Here is a 17,183-nt window from a genome sequence, read left to right on the forward strand (position 1 = left end):
TTTCCTCAACTTTTGACAATAAAACTTTAACATTTTTAAACATCCGATGGGAAGTTTCTGTATGTGGCTATGGGTCAAGATTGGTGTGTTTTATCACATAAAGGAAAGATTCTCCTATTCTTTGTTTTACCGAAAATTTCACATCAGGAAAGCTAGTTGACTTTATCAAGTACTTTTGGATATTTCTTTAAGATAATCAAGATTTTCCTCCTTGGACCTACTAAAGTGATTAGTCTAATTTTTTAAAAGGTTGAACCACCTTTTACTTCTTGAATACACTAACTGACAAAGGCAAATTATTCTTTTAATTGCTTGCTGGCTTCAGTTTATAAACATTTTACTTAGGATTTTTATAACTATGTTATAGCTTTCTTCCCCTGCCCCCCAACCGTATTAAGTTCTGCCATCAGTGTTTTTCTCTGTCATTTAAAAAAAAAAAAAGTTTGTAAGGGTTGTAATTAAAGTTGTCGGGAACAGGAGATTAAACTTGTTCTTCAATATAAAAATGTTTAACTCACTATGGCTTCAATTATTTTATAATAATAACCCAAAGAGCTGTATTTAAATGGTGGAGCTTTTCCATGAAGTCAGGAAAAGCCTCTGCTTCCCTCCTTGCTTAGCTGACACAGGTGGAACGGAATGGTGATTCTGCAGAAAGAGCCTCACACCACATTACGGAATCTCATCTTTTCCTCCTTCATCATCTGGCTGTTCCTTTGTCGCTTCGTATTCACACCGCATTGGCGGAGGTGTCTGCACTGCTGACTCCTATCCTAAAGGCCTCTGTTCTGCACGTCTCCCATCACTTGCAATGTACGTCTGCGCCTGCTCTCTGTTGTGCGTTAGCCTTGGCAGGTTTGTCTACTTTATTCTTCTTAAAGAACTAACTCTTGGATCTACCTACCAATTCTATTGTTGATCTGCTTCTCATTCATTTATTCTGTGCTGGTTTTATTTAATCCTTCCGATCTCCCTTATTTGCGGCCTTGTTTCTCAAGCTAAGTATCCAGTTCATTTTTTCCCTTTCTCCTCGAGCACTAAGAAGCCACAGAAGGCTTCAGCGGGGTCACTGGCACGTGTGTGACTAGGGAAGGGTCGGGGCCGGAGCACGGAGGCCATGTGCGGTCAGGTCAACAGCTTGTGAGTTGCACTGGAAGCTGTTTGTCATGCAGTTAGGCAATTCCAGGCAAAGATAAGAGCTCTCAATGTGAACTTGATCATCATAACCTTAGGCTCGACGTACACATGGGGAAATAATTTCACCATTAATAGACATGTTCAAGGTCACAAAACGAAGCGAGAGCAAAGCCAAGACTTGCCACGTCGGCACTTGGGGACAGCACAACGATAAAGGCACATCTGCCAACGCCCCCTCGGCCCGTGCCGGGAGCTGGTGGTGCACTGTCTCGGCACAGCGCTGCCACCCAGCCTCCTTCCACCGCACCTCACCCCCGGCGGACTTCAAGAAGAGCAGTTTGGGTGGAGAAACAGGAAACGGAAGACAACGGAGGTCCTTCCTCGCCTCTCCCTTAGCTGCCTGAAGAAAGACTACGGAGGGCCTGTGGCGGCAGGAAGAGCCCTCACCAGGGATGGCCAAGGGGTACGGGCCAACGGTTGCGAAGCTCAGCACGACCTGTCAGCCCTCTCAGTGTCCCTTTGTCTCTGCATGGGCACGGCGCACACTCGTTCCTCCCATCGCCCTGTGAACGGCCTTCTTTCCCTCTGGAGTCCCAGGCCCTTGGCCCCTTCTCCTGCGCTCAGGATGGCATACAAGCCCCCCACTGCCTGGCTGCCTCTGGGCGCCTATCCTTACGGAGCCCCCACGTGCACAAAATTAAATTTCGTTTTTCTCCTATGCGTCTGTCCCATATCAATTGAATTCTTAGACCAGCCAGAAGAACCTAGAAGGGGACAGGAAAAATGTTTCCTCCCCAGCGAGGCCAACGACAACGGGAGGTTCAAGAGGCCCCTGGAACACGGGGGCGGAGCGTACACACATCTCCCGTGAGGAATTCTGCTGCAAGAGGAGGCAGGGAGATGAGGCGGTGGCTGGAAAGACACGGGTCCTGTCTTCGTTGTTTGTCTTTTCGAGATGGGGACCATTACGACCATGTGGATGCTGATGGAAGACGAGATGGAGTGATAGCCCGTGCACAAGGAGAGCGCGCCGAAGGCGAAAGCTGCAGGCAGGCTGATGCCAGGGTGGCGGAGAAGCGTGGAAGTTCTCTTCCAAAAGCTCTTTCTCAATCAAATCAGAGGAGGGCAGTACCTTCCCGTGAGACCAGAAGGTTGCGTTGGAAGTAGCGTGTATTTGTCACGCGTTCACATCCGCAAATGAGAGCTTGTAAACAGCAAGTCCATGGCCAATCCCTGAAGGAAAACGTTTTGTAAGAATTCAGCAGTCCCTGGGCTGTGCTCATCCCTTGACTACGTCATTCTCATTGTAATAGACAGTGTGCCGGGGTCACCTGAACACAAGGATGACTGAGCTCTTCCTATGGATAGGCTAGAACTTGGACATCGGGTGCCAGCTATTTCTTGGCAATTCTAGCCTTAGGTGTGAATAACTTGGGAAGAGCGGGCAGCATTATTCTGGCTGGAGGGGCTACCTGAAGGCCAAGCAGCAGCCATGTAACATCAACCTGCAGCACCTTTTGCTTTTCATCAGCGTCTGCATTTGTAAGGCAGCCATAGTTTAGGATATTGAACGTTACACTGCTCCAGGGTCCCAGTGGCCAATTTACTTGGGAATGTAACAACAGGAAAAATTCTCCTCTGGAGAATTTATATGCTGTTTTTATTCTAATAAAATATTATTCGGCACCTGAGATGTGTAAGTTCTCAAAAACCAACCTGAAAATAGAGGCTGGCTACTGAGAATTAGATCATAAAGTCAACACATAACCCATTAGGACTGGATCTACAAAGCCACCTTAGAGACAGAATGGCTTTTCCACAAAGCATGAACATAATCTGGCCACAGCTGTATTAACCCACATAAAAGTATTAAGACAGGTAAGGGGTGTATAAACCCAAAAGAAAAGGAGTTGGTCAGGTGCACAGAAGGGAAAAAGGCATGGAGCGAATTACGGGGTGCCAGTCCAAGGACAGAACAGGGTGGAGGGTGCCGTGGCCATCAAACTGGGCAGCTGGCCTTACCGACACGGCTGTCACTTAGCCTGGGGTTCTACACAGGCTGGAAGATGTATCAGGTGCTCTAAGGGACGCATACTTTTAAGAGCTGAAGACTTTCTCATAAACCCAGACTGTCAAATGTCTACTGCGAAGGCAGATGCAGAGTTAGGCAGTGATGTGAAAGCATTAGTGATAAGGGAACACAGGGACTCTCGGAACATCCCCAACACAGGAGGAAAAGTCACAGAAACACCAACTGGTCTTTCGTGTAGAAGAAGCACCGAGCAGAGGGTGGACCAGCCGGCACAGGACTCCTGAGTGTCTCAGTAAAGCACACCAGCACCTGAGCAGAGTTAAGTCCGCTGCGCCATGTGGGTGCCTGAATGAGTCAGAAATAAAGCTGTATTGAGTATTTCAAATGAACCTAGGGTACCATGGAATGAGACCATATTAGCAAGCTGAAAAGCAGATGTCACTTACTGATTTGGTTTTTTTTTTCTAGTTACGCAAGTTATTCAGTTTGTGAAAATTCCTGGAGCTATATACTTGTAATACATGCATTTTTCTGCATATATGTCATATTTCAATAAAAGGTAAAAATAAAAAAGATGACAGAAGATTGAGAAGGTTGGAGAAGATTAATCCAAAATGAAGAGTATTAAAACTATTCTGCTACTTCAATAAATTTTGTGTATAGTCTATCCGCAAGAAAACAAGGACAAACAGAAAGATGACCTCCTTAAAACATCCATCCTTTCCAAAGGGGAAGTTTTAAAAGTCAGCCAAGTATCAATGTGATGAAATCAAGCCACGTCTACACACCGCAGACAAGACTTCCTGAAAAGTTTTTATGTTGGAAGTGCTCAGCCACTTCCTTCGTCACCTTCCAAGTAGGGTAGATGCTAAAACCCAGGCCATGTGTCTTCTGCCTTCATCCAGAGGGAAGAAAGTTAACCCTCATTACCCAAGCTGAACACGTCCACCAGTGCCTACGCCTTTTTAAAGGTAAATGTAATTCTTAGTGACAACAGGTCTATATAAAAAAGCTAATGAGTGTGCAAATACCATGGACTAGCATCTTCTCAGGCTCCTGCTACACAAAACAACTCCTCAACCACAGGACTTTCTGAAAGATGCTGCTCAGTTAGCAAAAACAAAAAGCAGACACCCTCAGGCCAGAGCTGGGCAAGAAAGCACTATGCAAATGTGTTCATCACCCTGCCAATCGGCCTATGCCCGCTCCCTTACCCAGGCAAATCTGCCCGTGCATGCCTTTACAATGATCAGAAGAGATCTGTTCCAAAACTATATGTGATAACAAACAGAAAATCAGGGCCAATGCAAAAAAGGATTGAGAAAATACTACTAACAGCAAGGGTTCCCATGGTTGCTGTGACTGAGCTAAAATCTGGAACTTAACTTCCTATAGCTAGAACAAAAAAGGAAACGACTCTCATTATAGAAGTTCCTCTTTACAGATTTCTTATCACCTCTAAGGCAGTGCAGTGATTTAACTGCTGTGAGAAATCAGATTTCATTTATTTAAATGCCCGGCTCCTCAATTAAGAAAGATACTGTATATACTGACAATCTTTAAGTCTTAATGATTTGGTCAAAAACACAGCTACATTGCTAGTTACGTATTTTTCTACAGTTAACCGCCAAATCAGGCAAAGAGACACTAACACTTTTTCCCCCAGAAAGAACTATGAGGAAATAAACTCAAATCTGGGATTATTAATTTCAACAAAGAAAAGTATTACAGGTTGTAAATTACTCACTGAACTTGACTGAGGCGTTAAGCATGCATAACCACTTAGAAGGTGGTTATTTGAAAACTCCAACAAATTGCAAGAGGTATTACAGAACAGACAAAAAATTCTCAAGGAGGCAGTGAAAAGGAAAAAAAATCACAGAAATTTGCTGTTCTTGTGAATACTTTTCAAAGTTTTGGAAAATAATTAGATGTTACTGCATCAGCTCTGTAACATTAGGTGTCAAATTAAGAAGATCTTTCCAAATCTCACTCCACCCAAGTCCCTGCCTGTGTCACCTCACCAGTGGCCTTCCCTGGCCACCTCTCCAAGTGGCAGCCCCACATTGCTCTTTCCTCTCCAAGGCACGGACCGGAGCACAGGCTGCACTGGAGGAGGTCCACCAGCTGTGCCGTGTCCCCAGGGACTTAGGGCACTGACTGGCATCTAGTGGCACAGCTGCTTTTCAGTGAAAGAACAGATACAGTCTTTCTCTGCTCTAAAGGTCAAAATATTAGCGTCAGTGAAGCAGTCTTTCTTCAGTGCGAAGAAGCAGTAATATGTAATACATATATATTTTATATGTAAATATAAAATTCTAGAAGTTATTTAAGAATATATATAACCTTCAACAAGCAATGCATAAGGGTGTAGGACTTTATCATTAAAGTCAGTAACCAATTATACTAATTCGCAAATAACACTGAGGAGATAAGGCACAGTCGGGAGGTCAGGTTCAATTCCTGGTTCCACTCCGCTGCATAACCTCTCTTTGCCTCAGTTTCATCTTACATAAAATGGGGATAAAAATGTACCTACTTCAGTGTTGTACGGATTAAATAAGAATGTAGAGTTCACAAGTTGAAAACTTTCGTTCATTATTTCTTCTCACAATTCCAAATTAAGAATAGGGCAAAGGTAACAAGGAAAATTTCTTTTTATTTGGTGAATATGTACATTAAGGCATTTTTTTTTTCTTCTAAAGAGTAAGGTTATTTTTCGCCACAGAAAAGCAGAGCGACAGTGATAAGTTTACGGGTATACATGCTTTCAAATGCAAAGCGCAGTTAAAATGTGTCGCAGGAGACCAAGCAGGGGCCGTGGGGGGCAGTCAGGGTCAGGCGGAGACCACGGCCCGGGGGGCACCCGCACTAGCCATCCCTGCTGCTGGACCCTGGTGGGGCTGCGCCCACCGACATCAGCTGCTCCCTGGGCTGGGTTCCACGCGTGGGCGGGCTGCGCAGCGTGGCCGCGGCCAGTGCGCTATTCAGATGGGCAACCGCCAGCTGCTGCCTTTGGCCCCGCACACACCCATCTATCTTAAGAGGAGACATGTAGGGCTCAGCAGCAGTGCTCAGACCTGGACCCAGGCAGGCATCGACGCGCCCACGTGAATCTGAACGCCGTGGGAAGGTTTCTGAAAGTGGCCGCGTTACGGTGTCTGCCCTCCGGACAGGGACCGGAGGACAGGGGCGGGCTTGTGGACGCACAGACCAGCAAGTGCCAATGACAGTGATGGGCGAGGACAGGTCTGTCTGATGCTGAAGAACTGCGTGGCTTGGGATCCTGACAGTAATCTAGACCCTTATGTTGATCATAGGTCAGTGGTTAGTTGTAAATCCTGAATGTCTTCCTACCTCTGTTCTTCTTAGGACAGAGAGGGACTAGGGCAGGTGCCAGGGGTCCAGCTTCTACCTACTTGTCCAGGATAAGGAGGGAGAAGTGAGAGATTCCAGGAGCCTCCACCACACATTCACATACTACAGCCAGTAAAGCCATGGAAAACAGCCAGAGCCCCAAGTAGCACAAGCAGTTGACTCCGCGGCTGATGACAACAGTGGCAAAGCCACTGTAGCACCTGTCAGCAGCTACGGGACATCCATGTCAGCCAGGGAGGCTGTCTGAAAGGCCCATGCCACTTCTTTGCAACAGCACATTTTAAATTCCAAGCTAAGAAAAGAAGTACTACATGGGAGAAATAAAAAGAAAATTTAAGCGTTAAAATAAGTTATCCTTAAAGCCTCATAGTAGTTAGTGTTCACCCTCTGAAGCAGAGAACATTAGATGACGATCTCTGTATGTGAGGGGATTGGAGAAGGGGCAGGACGAGTCCTCCAAAGGCCCAGCTTATGAAAACCGACCTCTGTCTTCATCTGGAGGGGAGAGCACAGGTCAGAGCGGGCACACCTCCGCCATCATACGCCTGATGCCACAGTGTGAATTGAGCCTGGATCTCTAATATCAATTGATTTGTATCTTCCATTGTCTAGCATCTGGGTCTCCTATAGCCAGTGAGCATCGCACGACCGTAGGAGGGAAGAGGAAATGAAGACCTATATAATACATACTATTTGATAGTAAATACTGCGGACATGCTTCCCTAACTACAACCACTTAGTGTTGAAGATAGAGTTTTACCTGGAGCCTAACCACCTGGGCCCCTTGCATAGCTGTGGGACTTCAGCAAAGTGATGACTTCCCTGGACCTGGGTGTGACCTGAGACAAGGAACTACCATTCAGTGGGGTAGTTTCAGGTGTTCTGATAGACTAAGCGAAGGAGGTAATCAACCCCAAGTGCTTGCGACAGCACGGGGCACACAGCAAGCACTCAGTATGTGTTAGCTGCTTCTCATTTTCCTCACAGAACTCCTGGGAAGAAAAGAGAAGCCTGTAATTAGGCAATACCATCTTCGATTTACAGACAAGACAATTTTGCAAAGACAGGCAATTAACTTGTTCAGAGTCAGTGGAAGCGACAAAGGTAAAAGCCATGCTTATCCCACTATACAATGCTGGCCCTGCGACACAATAGGTCACATACCCCTCTGTCAGTGAGACTTCCTCAAGGAAGTCAGATTGTGCTAAAAGGAAATCAGACAGTGTGTGCTAATCCTGACATCTCATCTCAGCTAAAAAATACTATTGTCTTCCAGGTACAAAATGCTGAAGAACACTGCTGTTGGGCCATTAAAGGAACTTCATAAAAGTGAGTCGGGTGGACCCAGACCTTTTAAAAGCAAAGCGAGCCTTAAGGCAACTCACACAAGGGAAGGGGGTAGGGAAGGGAGGGAGGGGACTGAAGGGTTAAAACACCCACTACAGAACTTCAAAACAGAAACATACACACGTATTTTGCCCTTGTTGCGTCTGTCATGACTTATTAAACTGAGGCCAAAGGCGCCGTCTTCGTGAATGAACTGCCAGTTCCACTACGCACACAGCCCTGGCGCTTACAGGAGACTCCAGGCCTGCGGGGCCCTTTTTACCTTGTGGGGAAACACCTGACAGATCACAGGTCAATCTTAAACAACCGGAAGCAAGATTTAACGAGCAGATAAAACGGGCTTGCTCTTTCGTTCCCTTCCTTCTTCCAGGAATGGAATTTTCAGAGGCTGTGTTTAATACGAGCCATCAGCCCGGGAAGTCAGGAAACCGGATTTCCAGGCTTAACGGGGGCCAGGTATCCCCGCTCCGGGCGCATCCTCCTCCGTCCCTTGGTGCCCCTCCTCGTTCCCACGGCACCCGCGGAAACCGGGGCGGGAACGGGGGCTGCCCCGGCCACCTGCCATCGCCTCCATCACCTTCTTAATAGTTGCGAGATTTCCGAGGAGGCCACCCTGGCCCCGACAGCACGCTGTCCGCTCTTGTCTCTGCTCACCGCCTTCCCCGAGGCGGCTAAGGGAGGAGAGGGCGCAGCGGCGGGGATGCGAGCGGCGGGGCACCTCGCAGAGCCAGCTCGCGCAGGAGCACACGCCGCGGCCGCCGTCGGAGGGGCCCGGGCGGCCCGCACGTCGGCCCCGGGGCTCGCAGCCCCCACGGCCCCGCCAGCCCCGCGGCGACCCGGACGCCCGCCCGCCGCCGCCGCCCACTCACCGCCGCACTCGGCCGAGTACTGGTCCCCCCAGTCCCCGGACTGCGGGCTGCAGCCGCCGCCCGCCGGGGCCTCCTGCTGCTGCCGGTGCTGCAACTCCTGCTTGAGCAGGGACAGCGGCGTGTAGTGCTCGGTGGCCAGGGCGCCCGGGCACGGCCCGGCGGGCAGGACCCCCAGCAGCAGCAGCACCAGGACGCGCCGAGCGGCGCCGGCGGCGGCCACAGCGCCGCCCCAGCAGCAGCCGCAGCAGCAGCAGCAGCAACAGCAGCCGGCAGGTGCCATCTTTCCTCAAAGCGCATGTGCGACTGCCCTCGCCGGCGCAGCGGCCTCCCGGCCTTAACCCGCGGCTGACAGGTGGGCCGTGGAAAAGGGGCGGGGAGAGGAAAAACAGCATTGCCTGCTGGGAGTTGTAGTCCCGACTGGCCCAGCCTCGGGGCCCTTTCCCGGGGTTGGGACTACGAATTCCAGCAAGCACCGCGCGGCGCAGACCTTCCGGTCTGGCGTCTGACGTATTCCCCGACACTGAATCGGAAGTGCTGGACTCAACTGCGTGGAAATGGACACTGGTGAGCTGGGTGGGCTACGGCCCCGCAAGGGGAATCCCGAGGGGGTGACAGCGGGAAAGGTGAACACCGAAGAGGTGTCAGCGACTCCTGCTGCCGCTGCCTCGGCCTCCTGCCAGTACAGGTGTATCGAATGCAACCAAGAGGCCAAGGAGTTGTACCGAGACTACAACCACGGCGTGCTGAAGATAACTATCTGCGTGAGTTGTCAGGTGTGGGGTGTCCTTGGAAAGAAACTGATGTGGCGAGATTTGGGGACCAATCTGTACCAGTTATGGGGGATGATAGAAATCGAGTTTCAGGATCTTCTCGTACAGTCTTCAGATAGATGCTCGACAGACTCGTCCTAGGTCTGCCAGACCTTTGCATGAACACCTGTGGTGCTAGAGAGCTCGCTGCCGTGCACTGCTTTTCTCATACTGGTCACGTTTGTTGGTGAGACCTAACCCGGTGAACGGATCCTCGGGCGAAGATGGGTGTGAGTGTTGTGCATAGAAACTTAAACATTGGATTAGGTTGACATTTGGATCCACGCCAAAGCGCTTTTATTTTTAGATATTCTCCCCTTGATAGACAAGAGTTAACCATTTTTACCTCCATAATCCATATTAAATTTGCACGAGATACTTTTTTTCAGGTTTCACCCATTGTGGTTATTGAATGTACAGTATTGTGTACAAAGCGCTATGCTAGACGTTGGAATAAAAAAACCAAAAACAAGGAAGTAAAAATTCTGCTCCCAAAGTGTTCATAGTCTATTTATAGAGCGTAACCTTTCGTTGCAAAAGTCACAAAGTTGGAGGCATTAGCAAAGAACCTGTCCCATGATAGGCAGTCAGTATGTTCTTGTCCTGTTTCTGATCTGCTGGTGATTAGGGGGGAGAAAGCCCTGTAGTTATACACAAGGGAGTAGACGAAAGTGTGACAATGTACCTATTTATTGTCCATTGGTATAAACACTCAGGTGCATGTACCTCAATTTGTTCCTCTCACAGGTGGTTTCCCCTCGTTTGGAAAAATTTCAGTCCTGGTTAAATGTGTCCAAAACACGCACGTTTAGCAGGAATTGCCGAGGGCCCAGGAAGCCTTGATTCTGATAACCTAGAACCAGGCTGCACAGCCCAGCTCCGTGCAACAGCCCGCATTCGCCAGCGGGTCTCCTGCAGCAGAGACATATTCTCAATGTTATTGGAGGAAAAAAGGCATCTCTTGGTGCCGGCTGCCCCAGGATTGTTGGCACTGGTGCCGCATTCTTTACCCACTTGCAGCTCTCAGAAGCTCTGGGTGCAGGCCTACTCTTCTGAACCCTTTTCTGCAAATCATGTTTCAAGAATCACAAAGTTGGGGGCCACCTGGCCAACAGGCAACAATTCATCAATGAAAGTACATTATAAACTTAGAACAATTCCGACAAGTTGAGAGTACAATTTTTCTGGGATACTCTTCTGCTAAAATCAGTCTTTAAATCCCGTATCTTTTTAGCTTCTTATATATGAGATTAAAAGATTAATATTTCTAGCCTAGAAGATTGTATTCAGTCAGTTCTGAAACCATCTCTTGAATAGATGAAGTTTGTATCTGAATGGAAATTTATGTAAATAAATGCTGATACGGCCTTATTAACTGTATGAGTCCAAGACAGACTGCTGTTTTGAAATCCTTTAAGATTTCAGGATGTATGAATTTGCTTATTCTGATACTGTTTTGCATTATTTCAGAAATCCTGCCAGAAGCCTGTAGACAAATATATTGAGTATGACCCTGTTATAATTTTGATTAATGCTGTCTTATGCAAAGCCCAGGCCTACAGGCATATTCTTTTCAACACTAAAATAAATGTAAGTTGTCATTTTTTTCCTAATTTTACTTGATGATACTTTTGCATTTTAAAAGAATAAAAATAATTTTGAAGAGAATTTTTAAAAATCCTAATGAGGGTGGGTTTTTACTTGGTAATGTGTAGAAATTTCTAGAAATAAGCATTGATTGTTGTTGTTTAAAAAGTGCACAGTGTTTAGTGATTATATAAGAATGTGTCTCTGGTAGGAAACTGACAAACCATAATCTGAATTGCTTTTTCATAGCTTATCTTTTGAAACAGGCACCAGTTATTTTTAACAATAAAGTTAAATATATCCAGGTAGGGAGACAATTACACCTGTAAGAAATAATCAAACATTCAAAGAAAAATTTACCTCATTGCGTTTTAGACTCTACTCTTGGGGGAATGCACGAGGTAAATAAGATTGAACTTAATCAGAAAAGTCCTAATGTATAAAGATGGGTTTTTCAAAATATATACTTGGTATATTGAATGGTGACCTCTTTAATAGCTTTGGTTGGACTGACAGATAAAATACAGAATGCCCAACTGAATTTGAATATCAGATAAAAAACAAGTAATTTTTAGTGTATGTCCCAAATATTACATGGAACATGCGTATACAAAAAAAATTTGTTGTTTATCTGAAACTCACATTCAGTTGTGTGTTCTGTATTTTTACTTGCTAAACCTGGCAACCGTAAATTTGGGCTAATATGTACAGTAACTGTGAAATTTATTTATTCCTGTGTCCCTCCCCCAAGTTAAATAACCAGGGCAGTTTTTAAATTACTAGAGCATTGATTCTCAAACTTCGCCGCACATTGGAAAGACCTGGAAGGGAGGGAGGGGGCCATTGTTAATCCTTCCCACTCAGAGCCTCAACCCAAAGCAATTAAATGAGAATCTTTGGGGCTGGGATCCAAGCATCAATATTTCACAAAACCCCAGGGCGACTCTCCCGTGCAGCCAGGAGAGCCCGTGTGCCCGCCGAAGCTCACGCGACAGCGTCCCAGGACTGCGCTGGGTGCGCACGCACCATTTCCACCCTGTCCTGATGAAGTTCAACGCAGAGAGAAATAGACAGGAAGAAAACAATTCTTGTTGCCTAGCATTTTGTTTTTGCTAAAATGTTACACCCTTTAGAATGCCTAGCTTATTTGCACCTTTTACTTGCTTTCAGTATATTAATTTATACTCACCCAGCCTAGAGGTATTCTTTAAAAATCCATGTTCAGACGACCAGTTTCTTATGCAGTATCATGGAATCTTCAGAAGAAATCTTTTCTCTTTTGCTACTTCCACCTACCCACAAGTCATGTACATTCTGTGCTGGATTCTGTCTACAGGACAGATGTTGAAAATTGAACAAAGGGTGAACTTCTATGTAGGGCTGTGATTCTTAACTAGGGGTGCGCATTTAAATCCCCCTTCCTCCAGAACTGTTTCAAAGTGTGTACGTCTCAAACATACTTCCAAAGACTGAATCAGGATTGGGGCCTAGACATTAGTATTTTGGGAAAAAACCTCCCCACGTGATTCTGATAAAGACATTGCTAATTAAGAACCACTGGTGTACAGACTGAATACAAGGACACACTTACATGAGCAATTTGGAATTTGAAAAGCTACTAGATGAGACATTTTTTAAAACCACAAATACTGTACAGACTGTGTCTGTACCTCTTGGTATTAAGTACAATTAGTTCTCCTTTCCCTAATTGAGCGGCAGTGTCTTTCTGACTACCAGATGCACGGAAAACTCTGCATATTTTGTTTGCTTTGTGAAGCGTACCTGAGGTGGTGGCAGCTTCAAGACTCAAGCCAGAACACTGATCCTGATGACTTCATCAGATATGCTAAGGAGTGGGATTTCTACAGAATGTTTGCAATTGCTTCTCTAGGTAGGAACAAGCTTTGTTTTCTATTCTTAGCTAACTAGTACTTGCCCTTGTGATTAAAAATAAGGCGCCTGGTAAGAGGAGCTGGTTAGTATGGGACTTGAGACTTAATTTTCAATTCTACCACTACCCTGCTGAATGAGTTTGTCTAAATTATCTGCTTTCTGCTAAATTATCTGCTATCTTTTTTATTTGTTACCACACCTGTGGAATGGAAAGACCGTCCGATTAAAGGGTCTTTATCCATTAGGGGGACATTATCAGTTTAAAGAGCTTCATGAAATATTTTGAGACATAATATTGTTGATAAAGTCCTTAAGTTCAAGTACTAATTTTCCAATTTGAACATGACCTGGGCCCCATCTTCACTAAGAGATTAGTAATTGCCAGGTGTTACCCAGTGTATTATACTTACGCAACGTAAGGGACAGTTGTAAGTTCAGGAACTGTTGTGCTTCAGAATTTGAATTTGTGACTCAGGTCAGAATCGTGTTGTATCGATTTCTGTGACTATGTTACTGCTTACTGGCTTCCGTGCTTCCCTGCTTCTAAAATTGTTTGATGATTATGAAACGTCGTCATCCACTCCAATGTCACATTTCTGGACCATGTGTCCTTTTTTTCCCCCCATCTGCTGTCACTCCCTTGGCCTCTCATCCAGCCCTAAGGTTTTAAAATTCATCTCTCTGCTGAGAATTCCCAAATGTATCCAGTAATATTAAAAATGTACTTAAACATATCACATTAGCCTCAGAAGTAAAACTTAATATAATTTTAAGCGTTAAAGCAAAGCCTCTTAAAATTTCTAAAGGTAAACTGCTTTATGGACTCTGTCTATGAATACTTTCTGGAAGGATAAGGAATTGCACTCCACGTTGGTCAAAATCACTAAGGGAAGTTTTTAACGTGGGTGACAGAGCATTCAAAATCTTGTGGATAATAGGCACTCAATACATAGTGGAAGAATGAACAAAGAAAACTGTCTTCCTACATAAAGACGGGCCTGTCTTTCAGATTTCAAACCCTCCGTTCTCCTGTTCATTCTTCCTGTGGGGATCCGGGACTTAAGGTGGTCCAACAGAATCCTGCTTCCGAGAGGGAACTTCAGAACATTGATGATTACGGTTCAGATAGAGTTACATTTTCTTCAGTGGATGGTGAAATACTTCATGAAAAAATAGTTGAAATATATTTCTGAAATTATACCAGGAGGATTTGACACAAAATGCAAAAAAAAAAAAAAAAAAAAGAGTAGGAAGGGAAAGAAATTTGACCTCGATAAAGCATTTCTTAGTGAACTCAACTGAAATGCTGCATTTTTGGGTTGTGGTTTATTCATTTTGATGGGGATATGGTTTTTGTGGAGAGGGACATTCATATTTTTATTTCCCATTTCATTCTTAGAACAAGCTGCCTTTTTAATTGGCATTTTTACTTTCCTGTGGATAGAACGATCCATCACAACCAAAAAAAGACCCAACTTTGTTCTGCTGCTGAAGGCCTTGTTATTATCTAGCTACGGAAAACTCCTGCTGATCCCTGCTGTCATTTGGGAGCATGAATACACCCTGCTGTGCCTGAGATTCATTAAATTATTTGTCCTTACCTCAAATTTTCAGGCAATTAGAGGTATGTTTGTGTGTTATTCTGTCTTCTCAGCTTTGCACACATATAAAAGCTTAGAGCCTTATTTCTGCATCACAGTTTTCATATAACCTGTTAAACACTGGAAATCTCTGTAGAATAATGACAATGCCTAACATTTCTAGAGGGCTTTGTGCGTAGCATATTTCGTATTTGTTCAGTTTAACCACGTGGTACTATTTGGTTTTCAAAAGTTTTCATATGTGTTGTCTCTGTCCTGCGGAGTTAGCAGGGCAGCCATTATTACCTCCACTTTAGCAACAATTCGTCCAAATTTACATGATCGGCATTGTCACGCCAGGGCAGCTCCTACTGCTCCGGGGGCGAGAGGAGCCCCCGTGTGTCTTCGTTTTCCCACACATTGTGAGAAGTGCTATTTTCAATGAGCTGTTACCTGGTACTTCCTATCATAATGCTGTTGTCTGGTGAACCCAACAACCAAGAACATCAGTTTTTTTCTGCTGTTCTCTTTATGACCTTCGAATCTATATTTTATTTTCCCTTCTCATATTAATGGGGATCTGTCTTCATTTCAGGAGTGTTAGTGTTACACGCAAGTGCTTTGTTCCTCTCCAAAGGTGTGCAGCTGGGAAAGAGGGAGGGGGGTCACAGCACAGATTAATAAGAACAAAGAGAGATTTTCTAAAAACAGCTTTACAAAACAATTCCATTCCTCCCACATAATTTACATATCACTTAGTAATCACAATGTCATGCAGTTAAACTCTGAGGAACTTACCAGCTGCCTGTCCCCTCTAGTGACACTGAACATCAGCCGGAAGCTCTCCCTCTGGGCCATCCTGTGCGGCCTGCTGATGGAGAGCACCGTGGTCTACTTCTTCAGGCGGATGGAATGGGACCTCGGCAGTGACTGCGCCATCTATAAAGCGCAGGACTTCTGAAGAGGGACAGAAGCCCCGTAGTGTGCGTGCATTCAGACAGGTGTCCTTCTCAGATGAGACAGATGTCACTGTAAATAACTCGGGCCCTTACGCAACCACCCCTGGCACCGGGTGGCCCCTGGGACGTTAGCACATGGCTCACGGGGTCCTTCCATCCCGTTACCATCCTCAGTGGCATCCACGCCTGTGTCCTCCTTGCACCCAGAGCCCCATTCTCACGACTCCTCTCACACCCGCGGTCCAGCTCAGTCCCGCCAGCATCTCAGACTCTGAAGTCTGTCCCGCCGACAGCTGCTGCCGCCCTTTCCAGCCGTCCTGCTCCTTCCCTTCCGCCATCCCTGCCTTTTGCTGCCATTTTGACATCTAGTCCCGTGACCCCTGATCTCTCCCTCTGCCCTGGCCTCCTCTTAACCACACCCACGGCCTGTGGGCAGTTGCCGAGCTCACCTCCCTTGGTCCCTTGAAGCCCACCGGCCTCTTGCCCTTCTGTCAGACGTGACTCGATAGAGCTGCTTGCGTGAGTCTCACCGTCTGTTTTCTCCGTAAGTCACAGGGAGTGTCGCTTGCTCAGGCCGTCCCTGTGTAGGCACAGACCCTCCGCTGGCCCTCTGCCTCACGGTCACCTCTAGTGTACGCCCCGGCAGGTGACCTGAAATCGTCCCCACGCTCCTTATTCCTGGGCCTGCTCTCTCTCTGCCGAGAATGGCAGCTGTCACTGGGCCCCCGAGCTTCCGTCTTCACATCAGAACTTCTCTGACTGGGTGTCTTCCTTCTGCCCGCCGTCCTGCCTCGGGCGAGCTCAGCTTCCTCTCCAGGGCTCTCCATCCTGTGCGCGGCCTCCGCCCGGCGGTCCCGGTTGGACCCCGGTCACAGCAGTGAGTCGGTGCAGGATCCCGGCGCCCAGAGGCCGAGGGAAACGGGCCGCGGGTGCCCCTGCAGCCCCGTGAGGGAAGGCTCCTTCCTCGTCACTGCTTCCTCGTCTGCCACGTGGTCCTCCTAGATGTGGCTCACCTCTCTCCAGCCTCCCTCCGTGCAGATTCCTTTCTTGGGAGCTTTTCTCTGGCAGTGTCCCTTGTCATCTGTCACTCAGACCCCAGCTCAACCCTCATCGTCTCCTGCTTACAAGTTCACAATGACCTCCTCACTGGCCTTCAGCCCTTCTGGTGCCACATACATCTCCGCCGAGCACCTCTCTGGGGCCCTCCACGCTTCCTACCATTTCTGTGGCCGACGCAGGAGCTTCTCATGTCTCCCTGAGGAGCGTCTCTTAGTTCCTTCCAGGCTTTCGCGCGGTCCTCTGTCCGTCGCATGGTCCCGGTCCCTTCTCCGCAGACCCTTCCTGCCCGGCTCCCCGCCGCAGACCCTTCACCTCAGGCATGTGCTGCGCTCTCCCCGGGGCCGGCGCGGCCCCTCCTCCGCCTGCCCACACACAGTCGGTCGCCTCTGCTTCGCTGTGCAATGAAGGCTTCCCAGAAACTCCTTCGTTGCCCTCCCCGAACCCCGCACCCAGGGCCAGCCACCTCAGCAGCCGGGGGTCCTGAGTCTTCCGAGACTGTCCCAGCGGCAGACACGCTGCCCCATCACGATTTC

General features: G+C 47.1%; 2 protein-coding genes across 8 annotated transcripts in view; one reads left to right on the forward strand and one right to left on the reverse strand.

The window, feature by feature from the left end:
• TTC13 (tetratricopeptide repeat domain 13) overlaps positions 1-9,089 on the reverse strand; it is a 76,283-nt gene extending 67,194 nt beyond the window's left edge. For all 5 annotated transcript variants that reach the window (XM_054576737.1, XM_054576736.1, XM_054576735.1 and 2 more), the window contains exon 1: positions 8,764-9,089. In XM_054576737.1, coding sequence (XP_054432712.1) covers positions 8,764-9,043 — 280 coding nt within the window. In that variant the 5' untranslated portion in view covers positions 9,044-9,089. The remainder of the gene's footprint in view (positions 1-8,763) is intronic.
• A 187-nt stretch (positions 9,090-9,276) lies between these two features.
• Positions 9,277-16,464, forward strand: ARV1 (ARV1 homolog, fatty acid homeostasis modulator). 3 transcript variants are annotated; one of them, XM_054576738.1, is made up of 5 exons: positions 9,277-9,524; positions 11,043-11,162; positions 12,879-13,050; positions 14,452-14,676; positions 15,451-16,464. In XM_054576738.1, exons 1-5 carry the CDS (start codon positions 9,318-9,320, stop codon positions 15,591-15,593), a joined length of 867 nt encoding a protein of 288 aa, XP_054432713.1. In that variant the 5' UTR covers positions 9,277-9,317; the 3' UTR covers positions 15,594-16,464. The 3 variants fall into 3 exon arrangements, with proteins under 3 accessions (XP_054432713.1, XP_054432715.1, XP_054432714.1); XM_054576740.1 differs by having other exon boundaries at positions 14,497-14,676; XM_054576739.1 differs by having other exon boundaries at positions 12,897-13,050.
• Positions 16,465-17,183: the final 719 nt, after the last annotated feature.

The sequence above is a fragment of the Pteronotus mesoamericanus genome, unplaced genomic scaffold (assembly GCF_021234165.1).
Source record: "Pteronotus mesoamericanus isolate MK-2021 breed Mesoamerican mustached bat unplaced genomic scaffold, CSHL_Meso_final contig_347, whole genome shotgun sequence".
In the NCBI taxonomy this organism is placed as follows: Eukaryota; Metazoa; Chordata; class Mammalia; order Chiroptera; family Mormoopidae; genus Pteronotus; species Pteronotus mesoamericanus.

What these genes read in the sequence shown, in the direction of transcription:
- ARV1 (XM_054576738.1), top strand. Translation starts at nt 9,318, where the DNA reads ATGGACACTGGTGAGCTGGGTGGGCTACGGCCCCGCAAGGGGAATCCC. An exon ending in GTTTGCAATTGCTTCTCTAG is followed by an intron (nt 13,051 to 14,451) that starts GTAGGAACAAGC and finishes TTTCATTCTTAG; the next exon opens with AACAAGCTGCCTTTTTAATT. An exon ending in AAATTTTCAGGCAATTAGAG is followed by an intron (nt 14,677 to 15,450) that starts GTATGTTTGTGT and finishes TGTCCCCTCTAG; the next exon opens with TGACACTGAACATCAGCCGG.